Source organism: Oncorhynchus masou, chromosome 22 (assembly GCF_036934945.1).
Source record: "Oncorhynchus masou masou isolate Uvic2021 chromosome 22, UVic_Omas_1.1, whole genome shotgun sequence".
Classification (NCBI taxonomy): domain Eukaryota; kingdom Metazoa; phylum Chordata; class Actinopteri; order Salmoniformes; family Salmonidae; genus Oncorhynchus; species Oncorhynchus masou.
The window spans coordinates 1,056,823-1,076,410 of record NC_088233.1 but is presented as its reverse complement, the minus strand read 5'-3'; the positions used below and the strand labels follow the sequence as shown (position 1 = coordinate 1,076,410).

Below are 19,588 nucleotides of genomic sequence, written 5' to 3'. Positions count from 1 at the left end.
TCTACAAGTCTTTGCTAGGTAAAGCTCCGCCTTATCTCAGTTCACTGGTCACCATAGCAGTACCCACCCGTAGCACGTGCTCCAGCAAGTATATCTCACAAGCCAAATTCCTACTTTGGCCACCTTTCCTACCAGTTCTCCGCTGCCAATGACTGGAACGAACTGCGAAAATCACTGAAGCTGGAGCCTCATACCTCCCTCACCAGCTTTATGCATCGACTGTCAGAGCAGCTCACCGATCACTGCACCGTTCAATAGCTCATCTGTAAGTAGCCCATCAAACTCCCTCATCCCCATACTGCATTTATTTATTTATCTTGCTCCTCGGCACCCCAGTATCCCTACTTGCAAATTCATCTTCTGTACATCTTTCACTCCAGTGTTTAATTGGTTTATTGTAATTACTTCGCCACCATGGCATATTTATTGCCTTACCTCCCTCATCTTACCTCATTTGCACACTGCATATAGACTTTTTATACTGTATTATTGACTGAATGTTTTATTATTCCATGTGTAACTCTGTGTTGTTGTATGTGTCAAACTACTTTGCTTTATCTTGGCCAGGTCGCAGTTGTAAATGAGAATGTGTTTTCAACTAGCTTGGTGAAAAAAATATATTTAAAAAACTTTACTAGCCTGTGGTTAGTCAGTATAGAGACACCAGGAGACCTCATGTTCTACTAGCCTGTGATTACTCAGTATAGAGACACCAGGAGACCTCATGTTCTACTAGCCTGTGATTACTCAGTATAGAGACCCCAGGAGACCTCATGTTCTACTAGCCTGTGATTACTCAGTATAGAGACACCAGGAGACCTCATGTTCTACTACCTTGTGATTACTCAGTATAGAGACACCAGGAGACCTCATGTTCTACTAGCCTGTGATTACTCAGTATAGAGACACCAGGAGACCTCATGTTCTACTAGCCGCCTGTGATTACTCAGTATAGAGACACCAGGAGACCTCATGTTCTACTAGCCGCCTGTGATTACTCAGTATAGAGACACCAGGAGACCTCATGTTCTACTAGCCTGTGATTACTCAGTATAGAGACACCAGGAGACCTCATGTTCTACTAGCCTGTGATTACTCAGTATAGAGACACCAGGAGACCTCATGTTCTACTACCCTGTGATTACTCAGTATAGAGACACCAGGAGACCTCATGTTCTACTAGCCGCCTGTGATTACTCAGTATAGAGACACCAGGAGACCTCATGTTCTACTACCCTGTGATTACTCAGTATAGAGACACCAGGAGACCTCATGTTCTACTAGCCGCCTGTGATTACTCAGTATAGAGACACCAGGAGGCCTCATATACTATTAGACTTCTTTAATATCCTAGCACTCAGCTCTCTCTTGGCTACTGGGGAAGTAGCATGTAAGTCGGGGAGAAGATGGACATTTAATAAACCAGTTGTAATTTCCCTGTGGTTCCAAATGAACCAGAGTATCCTCCCAGGACCTTGTTGTGGTTCTCAGTATTATCCAAGACTCACGAACTGTAGTTCTATTAGTCACTAGCCAGATAGACACCAGGACTGTCACTTGTAAATAAACTCCTGTCACAAAGCACATTATTCAGCTAATGATCAATGTGGCCAGAAGGCAAAAGACAAGGTTGTATCTCATTCATCTCGATCTCTCAGATAGTTCTAAATGTTAATGATTTCATCAGGTTTGGTTGGTTTTAAACTACAATGATTTCATCAGGTTTGGTTGGTTCTAAACCAGAATGATTTCATCAGGTTTGGTTGGTTCTAAACTAGAATGATTTCATCAGGTTTGGTTGGTTCTGAACAATAATGATTTCATCAGGTTTGGTTGGTTCTAAAGTAGAATGATTTCATCAGGTTTGGTTGGTTCTAAAGTAGAATGATTTCATCAGGTTTGGTTGGTTCTAAACTAGAATGATTTCATCAGGTTTGGTTGGTTCTGAACAATAATGATTTCATCAGGTTTGGTTGGTTCTAAAGTAGAATGATTTCATCAGGTTTGGTTGGTTCTGAACTCGAATGATTTCATCAGGTATGGTTGGATCTAAAGTAGAATGATTTCATCAGGTGTGGTTGGTTCTGAACTACAATGATTTCATTGGGTTTGGTTGGTTCTGAACTAGAATGATTTTATCAAGTTTGGTTGGTTCTAAACTGGAATGATTTCATCAGGTATGGTTGGATCTAAAGTAGAATGATTTCATCAGGTGTGGTTGGTTCTGAACTACAATGATTTCATCGGGTTTGGTTGGTTCTGAACTAGAATGATTTCATCAAGTTTGGTTGGTTCAAAAGTAGAATGATTTCATCAGGTTTGGTTGGTTCTGAACTACAATGATTTTATCAGGTTTGGTTGGATCTAAACTAGAATTATTTCATCAGATTTGGTTGATTCAAAACTCGAATGATTTCATCAGGTTTAGTTGTTTCTGAATAATAATGATTTCATCAGTTTTGGTTGGTTCTAAACTAGAATTATTTCAGCAGGTTTGGTTGGTTTTAAGCTAGAATTAGTTCTTCAGGTTTGGTTGGTTTTAAGCTAGAATTAGTTCTTCAGGTTTGGTTGGTTCTGAACAATAATGATTTTATCTGGTTTGGTTGGTTCTGAACTAGAATGATTTCATCCGTTTTGGTTGGTTCTGAACTAGAATGATTTCATCCGGTTTGGTTGGTTCTGAACTAGAATGATTTCATCCGGTTTGGTTGGTTCTAAACTAGAATGATTTCATCAGGTATGGTTGGTTCTAAACTAGAATAATTTTATCATGTTTGGTTGGTTCTGAACTAGAATGATGTTCTGAGGTTTGGTTGGTGTCCTTTCATCTGTCCAGTCAGTCTGTCATGTATCATGTTGGTGTGTGACAGAGGGTAGTGCATACGGCCCAGTACATAACTGGGGCCAAGCTTCCTGCCATCCAGGACCTCCATACTAGGTGGTGTCAGAGGATGGCCCAAAAAATTGACTCCAGCCACCCAAGTCATAGACTGTTCTCTCTGCTACCTCACGGCAAGCGGTACTGGAGTCTGTGTTCAAAAGGCTCCTCAATAACAGCTTCTACCCCCAAGCCATAAGACTGTTGAACAAATTATCAAAGACAACCCGTAGGATTATTTAAGATACTCTTTGAAGAGATAGGATTTCAGATGTTTTTGGAAGATGGGCAGGGACTCTACTGTCATAGCTTAAAACCTGTTTGGGATAGGGGGCAGTTTTTTCACATCCGGATGAAAAGCGTGCTCAAAGTAAATTGCCTGCTACTCAGACCCAGAAGCTAGGATATGCATATAATTGAGATGTGTTTAGAATACACTCTAAAGTTTCTAAAATTGTTAAAATAATGTCTGTGAGTATAACAGAACTGATTTGGCAGGCGAAACCCCGAGGACAAACCATCCAGGAAAAAATAAATTTCAGTTCACTGTGTTTTCTATTAGTTTCTATGGGAAACTAGATTTATGAGGCACCTGGTTGCAGTTCCTATGGCTTCCACTAGATGTCAACAGTCTTTAGAAATTGGTTGATGTTTTTCCTTTGAGAAATGAAGAAGTAGGGCTGTTCAGACTGAGTGTCAAGCCAAGTGGATTCTTTTGTTTGGTGCACGTGACCTGGAACTCACTCCTCTTTGATTTTATCCGCTATTGATTTTATTGATTTTATTCCGTCTTAAATTTTATTGATTATTTATGTTTTAGGATACCTAAAGTTGGATTAGGAAAGTTGTTTGAAATGTTTGGACCAAGTTTACAGGTAACTTATTAGATCATTTGTAGTCATGTTGGGCGAGTTGGAACCGGTGTATTTCTGAATCAAATGCGCCAAATAAATGGGCATTTTGGTGATATAACAAAGGAATATATATAACAAAAGGACCATTTGTGATGTTATGAGACATTTTGAAGTGCCAACAGAAGAAGATCTTCAAAGTTAAGGCATGAATTATATAGTTATTTCTGACTTTCATGGCGCACCTCCCTGGTTGAAAATGATTTGTTATGGTGCATTATATATAATGAGGCGCTGTCCTCAGATAATAGCATGCTTTGCTTTCGCCGTAAAGTCTTTTTGAAATCTGACACGGCGGCTGGATTAACAAGAAGTCAAGCTTTATTTTGCGCTTGTGATTTTATGAAAGTTAAATATTTACAATCATTTAATTTGAATTTCGAGCTCTGCAATTTCACCGGATGTTTTTCCACTAGCGGAACGTCTAGCCATAACAGGTTTGAAGGGGGAAGCTGGTTCTACCATTTGGGTGCAAAGACAGAGAAAAGCTGGAAAAAAATAGGCTATTTTTCTCCGTACATCCACGGATGAGCCAGTCACACTTCATATGCAATGTAATCTAAATGCACAGACGCAACACAACACTAAATACTTAATCCAAGCTAGCTAATCACTATAGCTAGCATTGCCATAATACACAGCTCAAAGATAAACACAAGATTTTACTGAGTTTGAGTTCATATAAGGAAATAATTTAAATCAATTCATTTGGCTCTAATCTATGGATTTTACTTGACTGGTAATACAGATATGCTTTGCTAGTCACAGACACCTTAAAAAAACGATAGTTGCGTGGATCAGAAAACCAGTCAGTATCTGGTGTGACCACCATTTGCTTCAGTCAGTGTGACACATCTCCTTCGCATAGAGTTGATCAGGCTGTTAACTGTGGCCTTTGGAATGTTGTCCCACTCCTCTTCAATGTCTGTGTCCAAAGTTGCTGGACATTGGCACGAACTGGAACACGCTGTCGTACACGTTGATCCAGAACAGCAAACTGCTCACCCACACGACGCCATTCCTTCTGTCAGGTACACTTGAAACCGGGATTCATCTGTGAATAGCACACTTTTCCAGCGTGCCAGTGGCTATCGGAGGTGAACCTTTGCCCACTGAAGTGATGAGGAGGACGAGCACGCAGATGAGCATCCCTGACACGGTTTATGACAGTATGTGCAAAAATGATTTGGTTGTACAAACTCAGTTTCATCAGTTGTCTGGGTGGCTGGTCTCAGACGATCCCACAGGTGAAGAAGCCGCATGTAGCGTTGTTACACATGATCTGTGGTTGTGAGGCCAATAGTACCTGGTCATGCTGCTGATCCAGTTTCTGCTGTTCTGCCTGAACTATAGAAGCCTAACCTGTTCACTGGTCGTGCTTCCTTGTCCCGAATCTGCAGTCTCGTTTCTCTCTCTCTCTCTCTCTCTCTCTCGATCTCTCTTTCTACCTCTCACCGCACACGCTGTCTCGAAAATAGGTATTATGCAGGGTAGATAAAGCTAGCTTGAAACCTTAGACGGGTTATGAAACCAATTGGGAAAAAGTTAGCTAACTACTTAGCGGTCTTTGGGTTGCTTGAATGTTGCCACGTTCAAAATGCTCAACAGCTAGTTCAGCAGCTTGATCACTCACTTTCAGCCATGCCGTCCATCCCGACTTTAAGACACTTGTTTAGGTTATTCAAACCTGATCTAGCTTGTTTTTGCTTGTTTTTGAATTGCACGAAGTGGTGATGTCGCATAAATATTTGATTTTGATTTATGCTGATGAAGAGTGACACTACTTCTGCCTTGCCTCAAGCTAGTGGTAGCCTTTACCTTACACTTTTGTGTTTAGCTAAGTGCATGCAGTTGTGGTAACCTGTGTTGAATTGGCAATTCACCATCTTTGCTTTGTAGCTTGAAATACGTTGTAAAACAAAGTTATTTGTTGAAATTCAACTTGATGGCTCTCACACCAGTAGAGTAAGAGTGGAACTCCTGTAGTCCTCACAGTGTGCCTGTGTCACTGCTTCTAAAGTCCACATCCACACACTGCTCTATGAATGTTCAGAGTTGGTAGAGTGGCTCTCGTTCCAGGGAATGGGAGTCCAGAGAGTCGGAGTCTGGTGGCAGGTAGCCTAGTGGTTAAGAGTGTTTGGCCAGTAACCAAAATGTCATTGGTTGGAATCTCAGAGCCGGCAAGGTAGAAAAATCAGCTGTTCTGCCCTTGAGCAAGGCACATCCCTCAACAACAACTGCTCCCCGCGGGCTAATGACATGGATGTCGATTAAGGCAGCCCCCCGCACCTCGCTGATAAAGAGGAGTTGGGTTAAATGCGGAAGACACATTTCGGTTGAATGTAGTCAGTTGTACAACTGACTAGGTATTCCCTTTCTGGGGACTGTCAGTCTCTCTTTCCAGGGAGATTGAGTCTGTCTTTCCAGGGAGTGAGAGTTTGCACAGCGTGATCGTCTCTTCTGATTCAGAGGGTAACACCTTCCCTTCTCTCGTCTCTTCTAAAGCCCAGTAAACAACACATTCTGTTCAGAAACACTTGATGTAAACAACAACATAAACATCGTAGCTCAATGTGATCTCCCTCTGCTAACAGGTGATTGACAGGTCTCTGTCTTCCACTGTAACTCAATACACCTTCAAACATTAATGGTGGCTGTTATTATAGAGCATTAACCAATATATATTCAGCGTTTTTCTCTTCAGTTCTGAGGCCTCTCTTCAAACAGATTGCTGTTAGTGAGCCGCACCACAGTGGATTCAGGAGAGTTGAAACACTGTTTTAGAACAAGGCAGAGAGAGTCTCTGCAGAACTACATTCCCCGAGCTGTTTTTTACTAAACTAAATAAACTAAAATAACTCAAGTTTGTTTTAAATTTGAAAGTCTTCATAAGTGAAAATAAACAGTAGGTGTAAACTGTGTGCAGCTGAATTCTGTCTGCATACCAATGAACATCCCCGACTCTGTTTCTGGGCCTTTTGGATTTGACTTTCTCTTTCAATTATTCAACAGTCAGTCTCAGTTCTCTCTGGTTCCATTGTGCTCCGGTCTGTCTGATAGCTGATTGGACAGAGCAGTTAAAGGTTTCTATGCTCATGTGGCGATGATAAAGAACATAGAAATGAAAAAGTGTCCTGTGCTTTGATAGAAAACACATTGACCAAACTGGAGCAGGGAGTCTGGGGCTTTGATAGAAACATGGTGACCACAACTGCATGGCATCATCAAGGTGGCGAAATTAGTAATTGTCCAACATGCCTGGAAGATACCCAGATGAGATGTTGGACTCCAGAAGCTTTGCCTGTGTTTTGAACTTTATGTTCAGCTTACATAGGGAGAGAGGGACCTTAATAATTATCCATAAGGGCGAGCTGCTAGTGACTACAGTACTGTGTTACAGCCCCTCCTAGTTGTTTCATTCCCCCGCTGTCAGGCCAGACCTGACAGCAAGCCATCCATCCGTGTCAAGATGATGGGAGAATAAAGAGAGAGAACGGGATCAACCTGGTAATGACTTCATACTGTAAATACTATCTTAAGGGGGAATCCCCACAGCAGTCAAGTTTTTATGTATAACTAGGCAAAACATGCCTGGGTCTGGGTCGGGCTGGGGCTGAGGCAGGGGCCAGGGTGTAGGGAATTTTGGGTCTGAGGCAGGTCGTCTGGGACGGACCTGGGCTGAAGCAGAGGTCTGGGTGTAGGGCAGATTGGGTCTGAGGCAGGTTGTCTGGGATGGACTGGGTTGGAGCATGGGGTCTGGGGCTGAGGCAGGGGGTCTGGGGCTGAGGCAGTGGGTCTGGGGCTGAGGCAGGGGGTCTGGGGCTGAGGCAGAGGGTCTGGGACGGACTGGAGCGAGCTGAGGCAGGCTAAAGCAGGGGTCTGGGGCGGCCTGGGACAGGGGGTCTGGGACGAGCTGAGGCAGGAGGTCTGGGACGATCTGAGGCAATCTACACACAATACCCTATATTGACAAGGCAAAAACAGGTTTAGAAATATATTAAAAATAAACAGAAATACCTAATTTACATCAGCATTCATACCCTTTGCTATGAGACTCGAAATTGAGCTCAAGTGCATCCTGTTTCCATTGATCGTCCTTGAGTCCACCTGTGGTAAATTCAATTGATTGGACATGATTTGGAAAGGCACATGCCTGTCTATATATACATGCCTGTCTATATAAGCTGAGACTGGATTGTGTCGAGGCACAGATCTGGGGAAGGGTACCAAAACAATTCTGCAGCACTGAAGGTCCCTAAGGACACAGTGGCCTAGATCATTCTTAAATGGAAGAAGTTCGGAACCACCAATACTCTTCCTAGAGCTGGCCGCCCGGCCAAACTGAGCAATCTGCGGACAATTGCCTTGGTCATGTAGGTGACCAAGAGTCCAATTGTCACTCTGACAGAGCTCCAGGGTTCCTCTCTGGAGATGTGAGAACCTTCCAGAAGGATAACCATACCTGCAGCACTCCACCAATCAGGCCTTTATGGTAGATTGATCAAACGGAAGCCACTTGTCAGTAAAAGGCACCACACAATCCACTTTGAGTTTGCCAAAGGGTGCCTAAAGGACTCTGACCATGAGAAACGAGATTCCCTGGTTTGATGAAACTAAGATTGAACTCTTTGGCCTGAATGACCATCTTCACGTCTTGATGAAACCTTTCACCATCGTTGAAGGATGGTGGTGGCAGCATCATGCTGTGGGGATGTTTTTCAGTGGCAGGGACTGGGAGACTAGTCTGGATCGAGGGAAAGATAAACAGAGAAACATACAGAGATCTTTGATGAAAACCTGCTCCAGAGTGCTCAGGCCCTCAGGCTTGGGCGAACGTTCACCTTCCAACAGTACAAAGACCGTAAGCACACAGCCAAAACGCTGGAGTGGCTTTGGGACAAGTTTCTGAATGTCCTTGAGTGGCCCAACCAGAACCCGGACTTGAACCCAATCGACCATCTCTGGAGAAACCTGAAAATAGCTATGCTGCCTGGATTCTCAGAGAAGAATGGGAGAAACTCCCTAAATACAGATGAGCCAAGCTTGTAGCGTCATAGACTCAAAGCTGTAATCATTGACAAAGTTTCTTCAACAAAGTACTGAGTAAAGGGTCAATACTAATTTAAATGTCATATTTCCGTTTTCTATTTTTAAGAAATGTGCTAAACTTTTTAAAAACAAGATTTTGCTTTGTCATTATGGGGTATTGTGTGCAGATTGAATTAAATTGTTTTTCACTCACTTTAGAATAAGGCTGTAAGGCAACAAAATATGGAAAAAGTCAAGGGGTCTGAATACTTTCCCGAATGCACTGGATGTCGGCTCATTCTGATATTACCTTAACATTTATATCATGAAATCTGAGTATGGCTCTAAATGTACTGTATGACTGAGGCCAGAAGAGCCTCACCAAGCCCCCTGCATACATTAAACATTGTCAAAAATTATACATGCTAATTACCATGAGGCTCCACTTTAATTATCTTAAAAATAACATGGTGGGTTACTGTTTGGTCTATTCATCCTGTAACAGAGCACGACCTCATGTCTTAGTGGAACATCTGACACCAAAGAACAGGGGCATTGTTGCTATTGAATTTAGAGAAGTGATTTCAGCAGCCTATTTTCAAACAGACTGACTCGTCTCAAAATCTGAGTGTTTAGCACTCACTACAGCATCAACTAGGATTATAAAGAACTCATTTAGTACTATAAAAAAGAGAAAATAGCCCCTTAACCCCTCACGGAAATATAATTAACAAAATACAAAAATCCCCATAAAACTCCATCTGTTTCAGCTAGAGATGTTTTTTTGCATGGGCTGCGTCTCAACCCACCACTGATATCACCCTCCTGCATTTGAGGTGAAGGTGGCAGAGCTACAGCGGTGTTTGTCAGACCTAGAGACATCCCTAACATCGTTCTTCTCACAAAATTGTCTGTAGCGTCAGGGCGGTTTGGCCAACACACTATTAATACCGCTATCGAAAGAGGACTCACGTTGGTGCTCTGTTTTGCTCTAGGACGCCCACTTGTCTTAAGTTCCTCTCAAATCAAAATCAAACTTTGCCACATGCGCCCGAATACAACAAGTGTAGACTTTACTGCGAAATGCTGACTTACAAGCCCTTAACCAAAAGTGCAGTTCAAGAAGAAGAAAATATTTACCAAGTAGACAAAAATAAAAAGTAATAATAAAAACACAATAAGAACAACGAGGCTATATACAGGGGGCACGGTAGTTGAGGTACCAGTTAAAAAAATTAATGGAAGTGCTGTATGTATGGAGATAGTTTAGTGTTTAAAGTAAGAGGATAAATAGATGTCAAAAAATGTAGAAATAGTTTCCTGATCATTTTTAAATCTCAGATATAGAACAAACACAAACTTTCTTTAGATTTTTTGGGGACTATCTGTTGTTACATGTAGTGAATCTGTTATTCAATGGGTTTCAATTGGCTAATAGCAGCAATGCCAAATTCAATGTTTCATTCAAAAAACATCTATAGTTTAAGGGGTCTTAAAATTCAAATAGCTAAATAATCATTGGTATGACCCTTTTAAAACAATTCCATATGTTGCAACATCAGCAAATAAAACTCTGATCTAGCTCCCGAGTGGTGCATCGGTCAAAGGCATTCAGTGCTAGAGGCGTCACTACAGACCCTGGTTCAATTCCAGGCTGTATCGCAACCGGCTGTGATTGGGAGTCCTATAGCGCGGTGCACAAATGGCCCAGTGCCGCCCGGCTTAGGATTTGGCCAGGGTAGGATGTCATTGTAAGTAAAAATGTGTTCTTAAATTACTTGCCTAGTTTAAAAAAATAAAAGCAGATAGTGATTTTAAAAAACATATATATTTCACCTTTATTTAACCAGGAAAATTAGTTGAGAACAAGTTCTCATTTACAACTGCGACCTGGTCAAGATAAAGCAAAGCAGTGCGACACAAACAACAACACAGAGTTACACATGGAATAAACAAACATACAGTCAATAATACAACAGAAAAAAAGAAAGTCTATATACAGTGTGTGCAAATGGCGTGAGGAGGTAGGCAATAAATAGGCCATAGTAGCGAAGTAATTACAGTTTAGCAAATTAACACTGGAGTGATAGATGAGCAGATGGTGATGTGCAAGTAGAAATACTAGTGTGCAAAAGAGCAGAAAAGTAAATACTAACAATATGGGGATGAGGTAGGTAGATTGGGTGGGCTATTTACAAATGGACTATTAGCTGCTCAGATAGCTGATGTTTAAAGCTTGTGAAGGAAATATAAGTCTCCAGCTTCAGCGATTTTTGCAATTCATTCCAGTCATTAGCAGCAGAGAACTGGAAGGAAAGGCGGCCAAAGGAGGTGTTGACTTTGGGGATGACCAGTGAGATATACCTGCTGGAGCGCGTACTAGGGGTGGGTGCTGCTATGGTGTCCGGTGAGCTGAGATAAGGTGGGGCTTTACCTAACAGAGACTTATAGATGACATGGAGCCAGTGGGTTTGGTGATGAGTATGTAGGGAGGACCAGCCATCAAGAGCATACAGGTCGCAATGGTGGGTACTATATGGGGCTTTGGTGACAAAACGGATGGCACTGTGATAGACTACATTCAATATGCTGAGTAGAGTATTGGAAGCTATTTTGTAAATGACATCGCTGAAGTCGAGGATAAACTTCCGGCGCCGACAGAGATGGCCGCCTCGCTTCGCGTTCCTAGGAAACTATGCAGTTTTTTGTTTTTTTTACGTGTTATTTCTTACATTAGTACCCCAGGTCATCTTAGGTTTCATTACATACAGCCGAGAAGAACTACTGTATATAAGATCAGCGTCATCTCACCATCAGTACGACCAAGAATATGTTTTTCGCGACACGGATCCTGTGTTCTGCCTTACAAACAGGACAACGGAATGGATCGCATGCAGCGACCCCAAAAACGACTCCGAAAAAGAGGGAAACGTAGCGGTCTTCTGGTCAGACTACGGAGACGGGCACATCGTGCCCCACTTCCTAGCATTCTTCTTGCCAATGTCCAGTCTCTTGACAACAAGGTTGATGAAATCCGAGCAAGGGTAGCATTCCAGAGGGACATCAGAGACTGTAACGTTCTGTGCTTCACGGAAACATGGCTCACTGAAGAGACGCTATCCGATGCGGTGCAGCCAACGGGTTTCTCCACGCATCGAGCCGACAGAAACAAACACCTTTCTGGTAAGAAGAGGGGTGGGGGTGTATGCCTTATGGCTAACGAGGCATGGTGCGATGAAAGAAACATACAGGAACTCAAATCCTTCTGTTCACCTGATTTAGAATTCCTCACAATCAAATGTAGACCGCATTACCTACCAAGAGAATTCTCTTCGATTATAATCACAGCCGTATATATCCCCCCAAGCAGACACATCGATGGCTCTGAACGAACTTTATTTAACTCTTTGCGAACTGGAAACCATTTATCCGGAGGCTGCATTCATCGTTGTTGGGGATTTTAACAAGGCTAATCTAAAAACAAGACTCCCTAAATTTTATCAGCATATCGATTGCGCAACCAGGGGCGGAAAAACCTTGGATCACTGTTACTCTAACTTCCGCGACGCATATAAGGCCCTGCCCCGCCCCCTTTCGGAAAAGCTGACCACGACTCCATTTTGCTGATACCTGCCTACAGAAAAAAGCTAAAAAAGAAGCTCCCACGCTGAGGTCTGTCCAACGCTGGTCCGACCAAGCTGACTCCACACTCCAAGACTGCTTCCATCACGTGGACTGGGACATGTTTCGTATTGCGTCAAATAACAGCATTGACGAATATGCTGATTCGGTGTGTGAGTTCATTAGAACGTGCTTTGAAGATGTCGTTCCCATAGCAACGATTAAAACATTCCCTAACCAGAAACCTTGGATTGATGGCAGCATTCGTGTGAAACTGAAAGCGCGAACCACTGCTTTCAATCAGGGCAAGGTGTCTGGTAACATGACTGAATACAAACAATGCAGCTATTCCCTCCGTAAGGCTATCAAACAAGCTAAGCGTCAGTACAGAGACAAAGTAGAATCCCAATTCAACGGCTCAGACACAAGAGGCATGTGGCAGGGTCTACAGTCAATCACGGACTACAGGAAGAAATCCAGCCCAGTCACGGACCAGGATGTCTTGCTCCCAGGCAGACTAAATAACTTTTTTGCCCGCTTTGAGGACAATACAATGCCACTGACACTGCCTGCAACGGAAAAATGTGGTCTCTCCTTCACCGCAGCCGAGGTGAGTAAAACATTTAAACGTGTTAACCCTCGCAAGGCTGCAGGCCCAGACGGCATCCCCAGCCGCGCCCTCAGAGCATGCGCAGACCAGCTGGCTGGTGTGTTTACGGACATATTCAATCAATCCCTATACCAGTCTGCTGTTCCCACATGCTTCAAGAGGGCCACCATCGTTCCTGTTCCCAAGAAAGCTAAGGTAACTGAGCTAAATGACTACCACCCCGTAGCACTCACTTCCGTCATCATGAAGTGCTTTGAGAGACTAGTCAAGGACCATATCACCTCCACCCTACCTGACACCCTAGACCCACTCCAATTTGCTTACCGCTCAAATAGGTCCACAGACGATGCAATCTCAACCACACTGCACACTGCCCTAACCCATCTGGACAAGAGGAATACCTATGTGAGAATGCTGTTCATCGACTACAGCTAGGCATTCAACACCATAGTACCCTCCAAGCTCGTCATCAAGCTCGAGACCCTGGGTCTCGACCCCACCCTGTGCAACTGGGTACTGGACTTCCTGACGGGCCGCCCCCAGGTGGTGAGGGTAGGTAACAACAACTCCTTCCCGCTGATCCTCAACACTGGGGCCCCACAAGGGTGCGTTCTGAGCCCTCTCCTGTACTCCCTGTTCACCCACGACTGCGTGGCCACGCACGCCTCCAACTCAATCATCAAGTTTGCAGACGACACAACATTGGTAGGCTTGATTACCAACAACGACGAGACGGCCTACAGGGAGGAGGTGAGGGCCCTCGGAGTGTGGTGTCAGGAAAATAACCTCACACTCAACGTCAACAAAACTAAGGAGATGATTGTGGACTTCAGGAAACAGCAGAGGGAACACCCCCTATCCACATCGATGGAACAGTAGTGGAGAGAGTAGCAAGTTTTAAGTTCCTCGGCATACACATCACAGACAAACTGAATTGGTCCACTCACACAGACAGCATCGTGAAGAAGGTGCAGCAGCGCCTCTTCAACCTCAGGAGGCTGAAGAAATTCGGCTTGTCACCAAAAGCACTCACAAACTTCTACAGATGCACAATCGAGAGCATCCTGGCGGGCTGTATCACCGCCTGGTACGGCAACTGCTCCGCCCTCAACCGTAAGGCTCTCCAGAGGGTAGTGAGGTTTGCACAACGCATCATCGGGGGCAAACTACCTGCCCCCCAGGACACCTACACCACCCGATGTTACAGGAAGGCCATAAAGATCATCAAGGACATCTACCACCCGAGCCACTGCCTGTTCACCCCGCTATCATCCAGAAGGCGAGGTCAGTACAGGTGCATCAAAGCTGGGACCGAGAGACTGAAAAACAGCTTCTATCTCAAGGCCATCAGACTGTTAAACAGCCACCACTAACATTGAGTGGCTGCTGCCTACACATTGACACTGACTCAACTCCAGCCACTTTAATAATGGGAATTGATGGGAAATGATGTAAATATATCACTAGCCACTTTAAACAATGCTACCTTATATAATGTTACTTACCCTACATTATTCATCTCATATGCATACGTATATACTGTACTCTATATCATCGACTGCATCCTTATGTAATACATGTATCACTAGCCACTTTAACTATGCCACTTTGTTTACATACTCATCTCACATGTATATACTGTACTCGATACCATCTACTGTATCTTGCCTATGCTGCTCTGTACCATCACTCATTCATATATCCTTATGTACATATTCTTTATCCCCTTACACTGTGTATAAGACAGTAGATTAGGAATTGTTAGTTAGATTACTTGTTGGTTATTACTGCATTGTCGGAACTAGAAGCACAAGCATTTCGCTACACTCGCATTAACATCTGCTAACCATGTGTACGTGACAAATAAAATTTGATTTGATTTGATCGGTAGGATAGTCAGTTTAATGAAGGTATGTTTGGCAGCATGAGTGAAGGATGCTTTTTGCGAAATAGCAAGCCGATACTAGATTTAATTTTGGAATGTAGATGTTTAATATGATTCTGGAAGGAGAGTTTACAGTCTATCCAGACACCTAGGTATTTGTAGTTGTCCACATAGTGATGCTGGATGGGCGGGCAGGTGCGGGCAGTGATCGGTTGAAAAGCATCCATTTCGTTTGACTAGCATTTAAGAACAGTTGGAGGCCACGGAAGGGGAGTTGTAATGGCATTGAAGCTCGTTTGTCCAAAGAATGGGACAGATGTATACAGAATGGTGTCGTCTGCGTAGAGGTGGATCTGTTAGAATAGTAGCGGAAAAAAGCAGGTAGTGAATTGACTGGCCTGTATAAAGAGAATTGGCAGCTGGAATAGTAGCGGAAAAAAGCGGGTAGTGAATTGACTGACCTGTATAAAGAGAATTGGCAGCTAGAATAGTAGCAGAGAAAAGCGGGTAGTGAATTGACTGGCCTGGATAAAGAGAATTGGCAGCTGGAATAGTAGCGGGAAAAAGCAGGTAGTGAATTGACTGACGTGGATAAAGAGAATTGGCAGCAGCATGCAGAAGTCAATATAAAGGTTGAATAGATTATTAATTTAATGATGAACGAAAATACTGTATAGACTCCAAACTTGAAGCTAGAAATTCACCACTTGTGTTTTAATCACCCGGAGTAAACATGAATACAATACACACAATGCAAGAACGGGAAACCCAGAGCACTGATGGGCAAACATGGTCAGGAGGAGGGGAGGGGTGGATTTAAATTCCAAAGGGGTCTCTGAGCCCGTTTCCCAGTTCCCCAGTCAGCAATGTGTCTGTGAGAAATCAGTCTTTTTGTCTCCTCGAAAAAAGGCTAAATCTACATTGGTGGCCCAGTCGAAGTTTGCAATTCTTTGCTCTTTCTATTGAGTGAATGGAGAGAATGAAGTGGCTAGAAGGCGGTATTTGATCTAGTCAATTGGAGAAAGTGACAGAATTCTAAAGTATTTGTTTAATGCGCCGAGATGGGCTATTTCTTTCACAGCACCTGATGTCACTGACACTGAATGAATGCATTTTAATATAAATAAAAATACAATTCAACATATAAGCTATCAATGTAGCACACTTAAGGACAACTTCACACGTGGATATATTTTAATAGACTATTTCGGATTATACAAAAATACATAAGAAACAATTAAATAAATAGAGATAAAACAGTGTCTACTGTGATTATTGCATTGTGAAAAAATGCACATGCAGAGATACATTTCGTTGATTGTAAATTAATTTCTAAATTTGTCTTGTTAGGCTATCCATACTATCAATGTCAGCTATGTAATATATGGCTTAAACAAGTCCAATTCAAATTAACTTGTGCAAAATGGTTAGCAGTTTTGTCAATGCAAAACATAAAAACTGCATTGAATGTTAACCTTTCTTATATGATAATTACGATTTTTTTTTAATGTGCTAGACCTACTCTGTTCATTTGTTGATATGTTTTGGAAGTCAGAAGCAAATCGCATGGTGTTATATAGCCTAATGTAACTGTATTCCATCTCCGTGTGTTACTTCATTTATTGAGGGTATATTAGTGTGTAGCTGAATGAATGAGGCCGGTTGTCTGCGCTGTGACTACGGCAGTACCTCCATGCATTCTAATCACCCGCATTCTGATTCTGATTCAGCAGTTCCAAAGTTCTGTTCTGACTGCTCCTGTGGGAGCGGCGCGACGAGAGTTCTGGTGTAGCCTATACACTGTACACCGCGTTCTGTACTCAGGTCTAGACATTGAAATACACAGCAATATGCCATATTGAGCTATATTCATGATTATGTAAACATTATTTGATTTACTTTATATTTGTAATGGAAATAAATGAAATATTAGAAAGTGAAGAGTCATATTGAAATCAAAAAGTTGTATTGTTGTTAATATATAATACTAATAATTATCATCATGCCATAAGGATATCTGTCTGGAAGTTTTCCCAGTTGTAAATCAGTAGGTGCATGATAACAGCATTATTCCGGCTGTTAACAGAATACATCAACCATTATAATGTTTACACTATTTACACATAATACACCAACCATTATAATGTTTACACTATTTACACAGAATATATCAACCATTATAATGTTTACACTATTTACACAGAATACACCAACCATTATAATGTTTACACTATTTTAATGAGAACATATTTCGATGACCAGGTTTCTAATTCATTGCAGACTATATGAACACTTTTCAAAAGCAGTCATGCTTTTTCATTAACATAGAAAAGTCAACAGTTACATATTTTAATCACATGTATATCACCATGGTTTTAAATGGCTTTACACTACAGCTTCACATAAAAGCTACTGCAAAATAGATATCTAATTCATTTAACTAAAAAGTGTATTTTACAACATTTTCATATCAACTTATTTGCAATTATTCACATTTATTCACATATTTATTTTGCATTTAGTAAAGACCCTATAGTTCCCCTTACTATTTTTTAAGATTGAAAAAAACATCACAATTCACTTAGTTATTTTTACATAGATAGCAGAAATAAATCAAAGTAAATATATTTCATGCGCCTGACAAGCCGCTGTTTGCATTGCCTCACTAATTTACAAAACACACTGATAAAACTGACACAACGAATACCTTTTAAGTTGAACGGCAATATTTCACTATCTCTCTGCTGGTACCATGTTAGAAGACAATTAGCATTCAAAGCAAAACACCGACATCAAAATACACTGCAGCACGGAAGTCTATTGCCTTAATTAACTGTAGTTATTCTCAGCCCAAGATGTCAGCGGCAAAAGTCAAAATAAACGTTGGATTTGGTTAGAGCCTGCTGGTCTAGTTTATAAAGAGTTCTGTAGAGTTCTTAATGTTAGTGCACTGCCACGGACTGCAGTGTCGGGGTGGTGTGAGTCTCCCTGGGAGTAGGGGGGCTGCTTTGGCTGGTGTCTGTCTGCGGGGAGGTGGGGCTCAGAGATTGGGGAGAGTTTGAAAGGAAGGCGGATGTGTGTCGCGTCAGCCCCGCCGAGAGACCTACCGTGGTCGGGTTGGGTTTGATGGGCACTGGAATGGCGGGTAGGGTCTGTCCTCTGTGACACAGAGATTTAAGAGGCATGCGGTAGGCCACGTAGTCACCGCTCATAGAGATAGGAGAAACAGGGTCCACCATAGTGTTGTACATGTGAGGCCAGGCCGCAGTCAACTGGTTTTGCAGCGGGTAGCCTGCAGGTATCGACTGCATGGTGGAGAACGCCAGACTCCCGGGAACCTTGTACTCTCTGGCGATGATGTTCTCTATAGCAAATGGGTGTTTAAAAGTTGATGGCTGTGACACTCCCAAGTTATAGCTGGACATCTGAGGGAGGTGTGTGCCGGTGGCAGCCAGGGCGCTAAGCCTGAGATAATGGGCTGCGTCAGACTGCTTGGACTGAGCCAGGTGCTCCTGCGCCATCATCATCATCACCTTGAACCGTTTACGGCGCCGCAAGAAGCTCCCGTTCTCGAACATGTCCCCGCAGCTGGGGTGCAGAGCCCAGAAGCTACCCTTCCCGGGCTGGTCCGGACGCCGCGGGATCTTGATGAAACAGTCGTTGAAGGACAGGTTGTGTCGTAAGGAGTTCTGCCACCGCTGGGTGTTCTCTCTGTAGTAAGGGAACCTGTCCATGATGAACTTGTAGATCTCGCTGAGAGGGAGCATCTTCTCCGGGCAGGACTGGATGGCCATGGCGGTGAGGGAGATGTAGGAGTAGGGAGGTTTCTGGTCGCTGTACGTGTTCCTCCCTGGTCGGGGCATCCTGGCAGTATTCTTTCACAACACTTTACTTCAAACAACTCGTTCCCCTTAGTTTAGCTTCGTTATATAAACTTCTTAGAACTCTTCATGAAAATGAAATATTCTGCATGCGTAAAACACAAAACACGTGAGTAGTAGCCTACTGCAGTAAAAGTTGAACTGATAGAAGTTGAGTTGAGATGAGCTAAGTAGCAGCTACACTTCCATGTCCTCCCTTTTCTGCCGTGTGATAGTTGATTGTGGTGACAGCCATATAATAGACCCCCCCCCCCCAGAGCAGCTCCACTAATGTGCCACCTCTACATATCACATGACAACCACCCAGGGAGGAGGGGGCTCCTCACGGTGAAAGGCATAATCTGCTTTCATTGACACCTATTTACGTGGACACCTTGGGCCAATGGAAATCCTTTCCATCTGAAGACCCGAGCAACGGGTAAAAAGGCTCGGTAAACGGAATGGAATGAACAGTGATGGCACTCAGGTAGCTAAGAGTGTGTATGCGCTAACCTTTTTTCAGTGGGTTTAAAGCCGTCAATTCACACTACATTTGGAGCAACTGAGCTATGGGATGTTTGACATGGAAATTGGCTGACACTTCCACTGTGTTTTGTATTATTAGTGTGTTTTAGATGGTTTGTTGTCATGACATTACCTTATAGGAAATCGCCGTTAGTGTTTTGTTTTGTCTTTGTTTTGTATGCCACTGTCAATGTTGAAATGTATGTATGTCGCTTTGGATGAAAAAAAGGCAGCCTGTGTGTGAGTCGTGTGTACTATTTATGTTAGTCT

At 42.9% G+C, this 19,588-nt stretch overlaps 1 protein-coding gene across 1 annotated transcript; it reads right to left on the bottom strand.

Annotated features, from left to right (window-relative positions):
* Positions 1-17,407: 17,407 nt before the first annotated feature.
* Positions 17,408-18,813, bottom strand: LOC135508619 (forkhead box protein B1-like). Its single transcript, XM_064928861.1, has one exon. The coding sequence runs from the start codon at positions 18,794-18,796 to the stop codon at positions 17,876-17,878; it is 921 nt and encodes a 306-aa protein (XP_064784933.1). The 5' UTR covers positions 18,797-18,813; the 3' UTR covers positions 17,408-17,875.
* Between the last annotated feature and the right edge of the window lie 775 nt (positions 18,814-19,588).

Bases quoted from the DNA above. Each gene is read 5' to 3' on its own strand.
- LOC135508619 (XM_064928861.1), bottom strand. From the start codon at position 18,796: ATGCCCCGACCAGGGAGGAACACGTACAGCGACCAGAAACCTCCCTAC.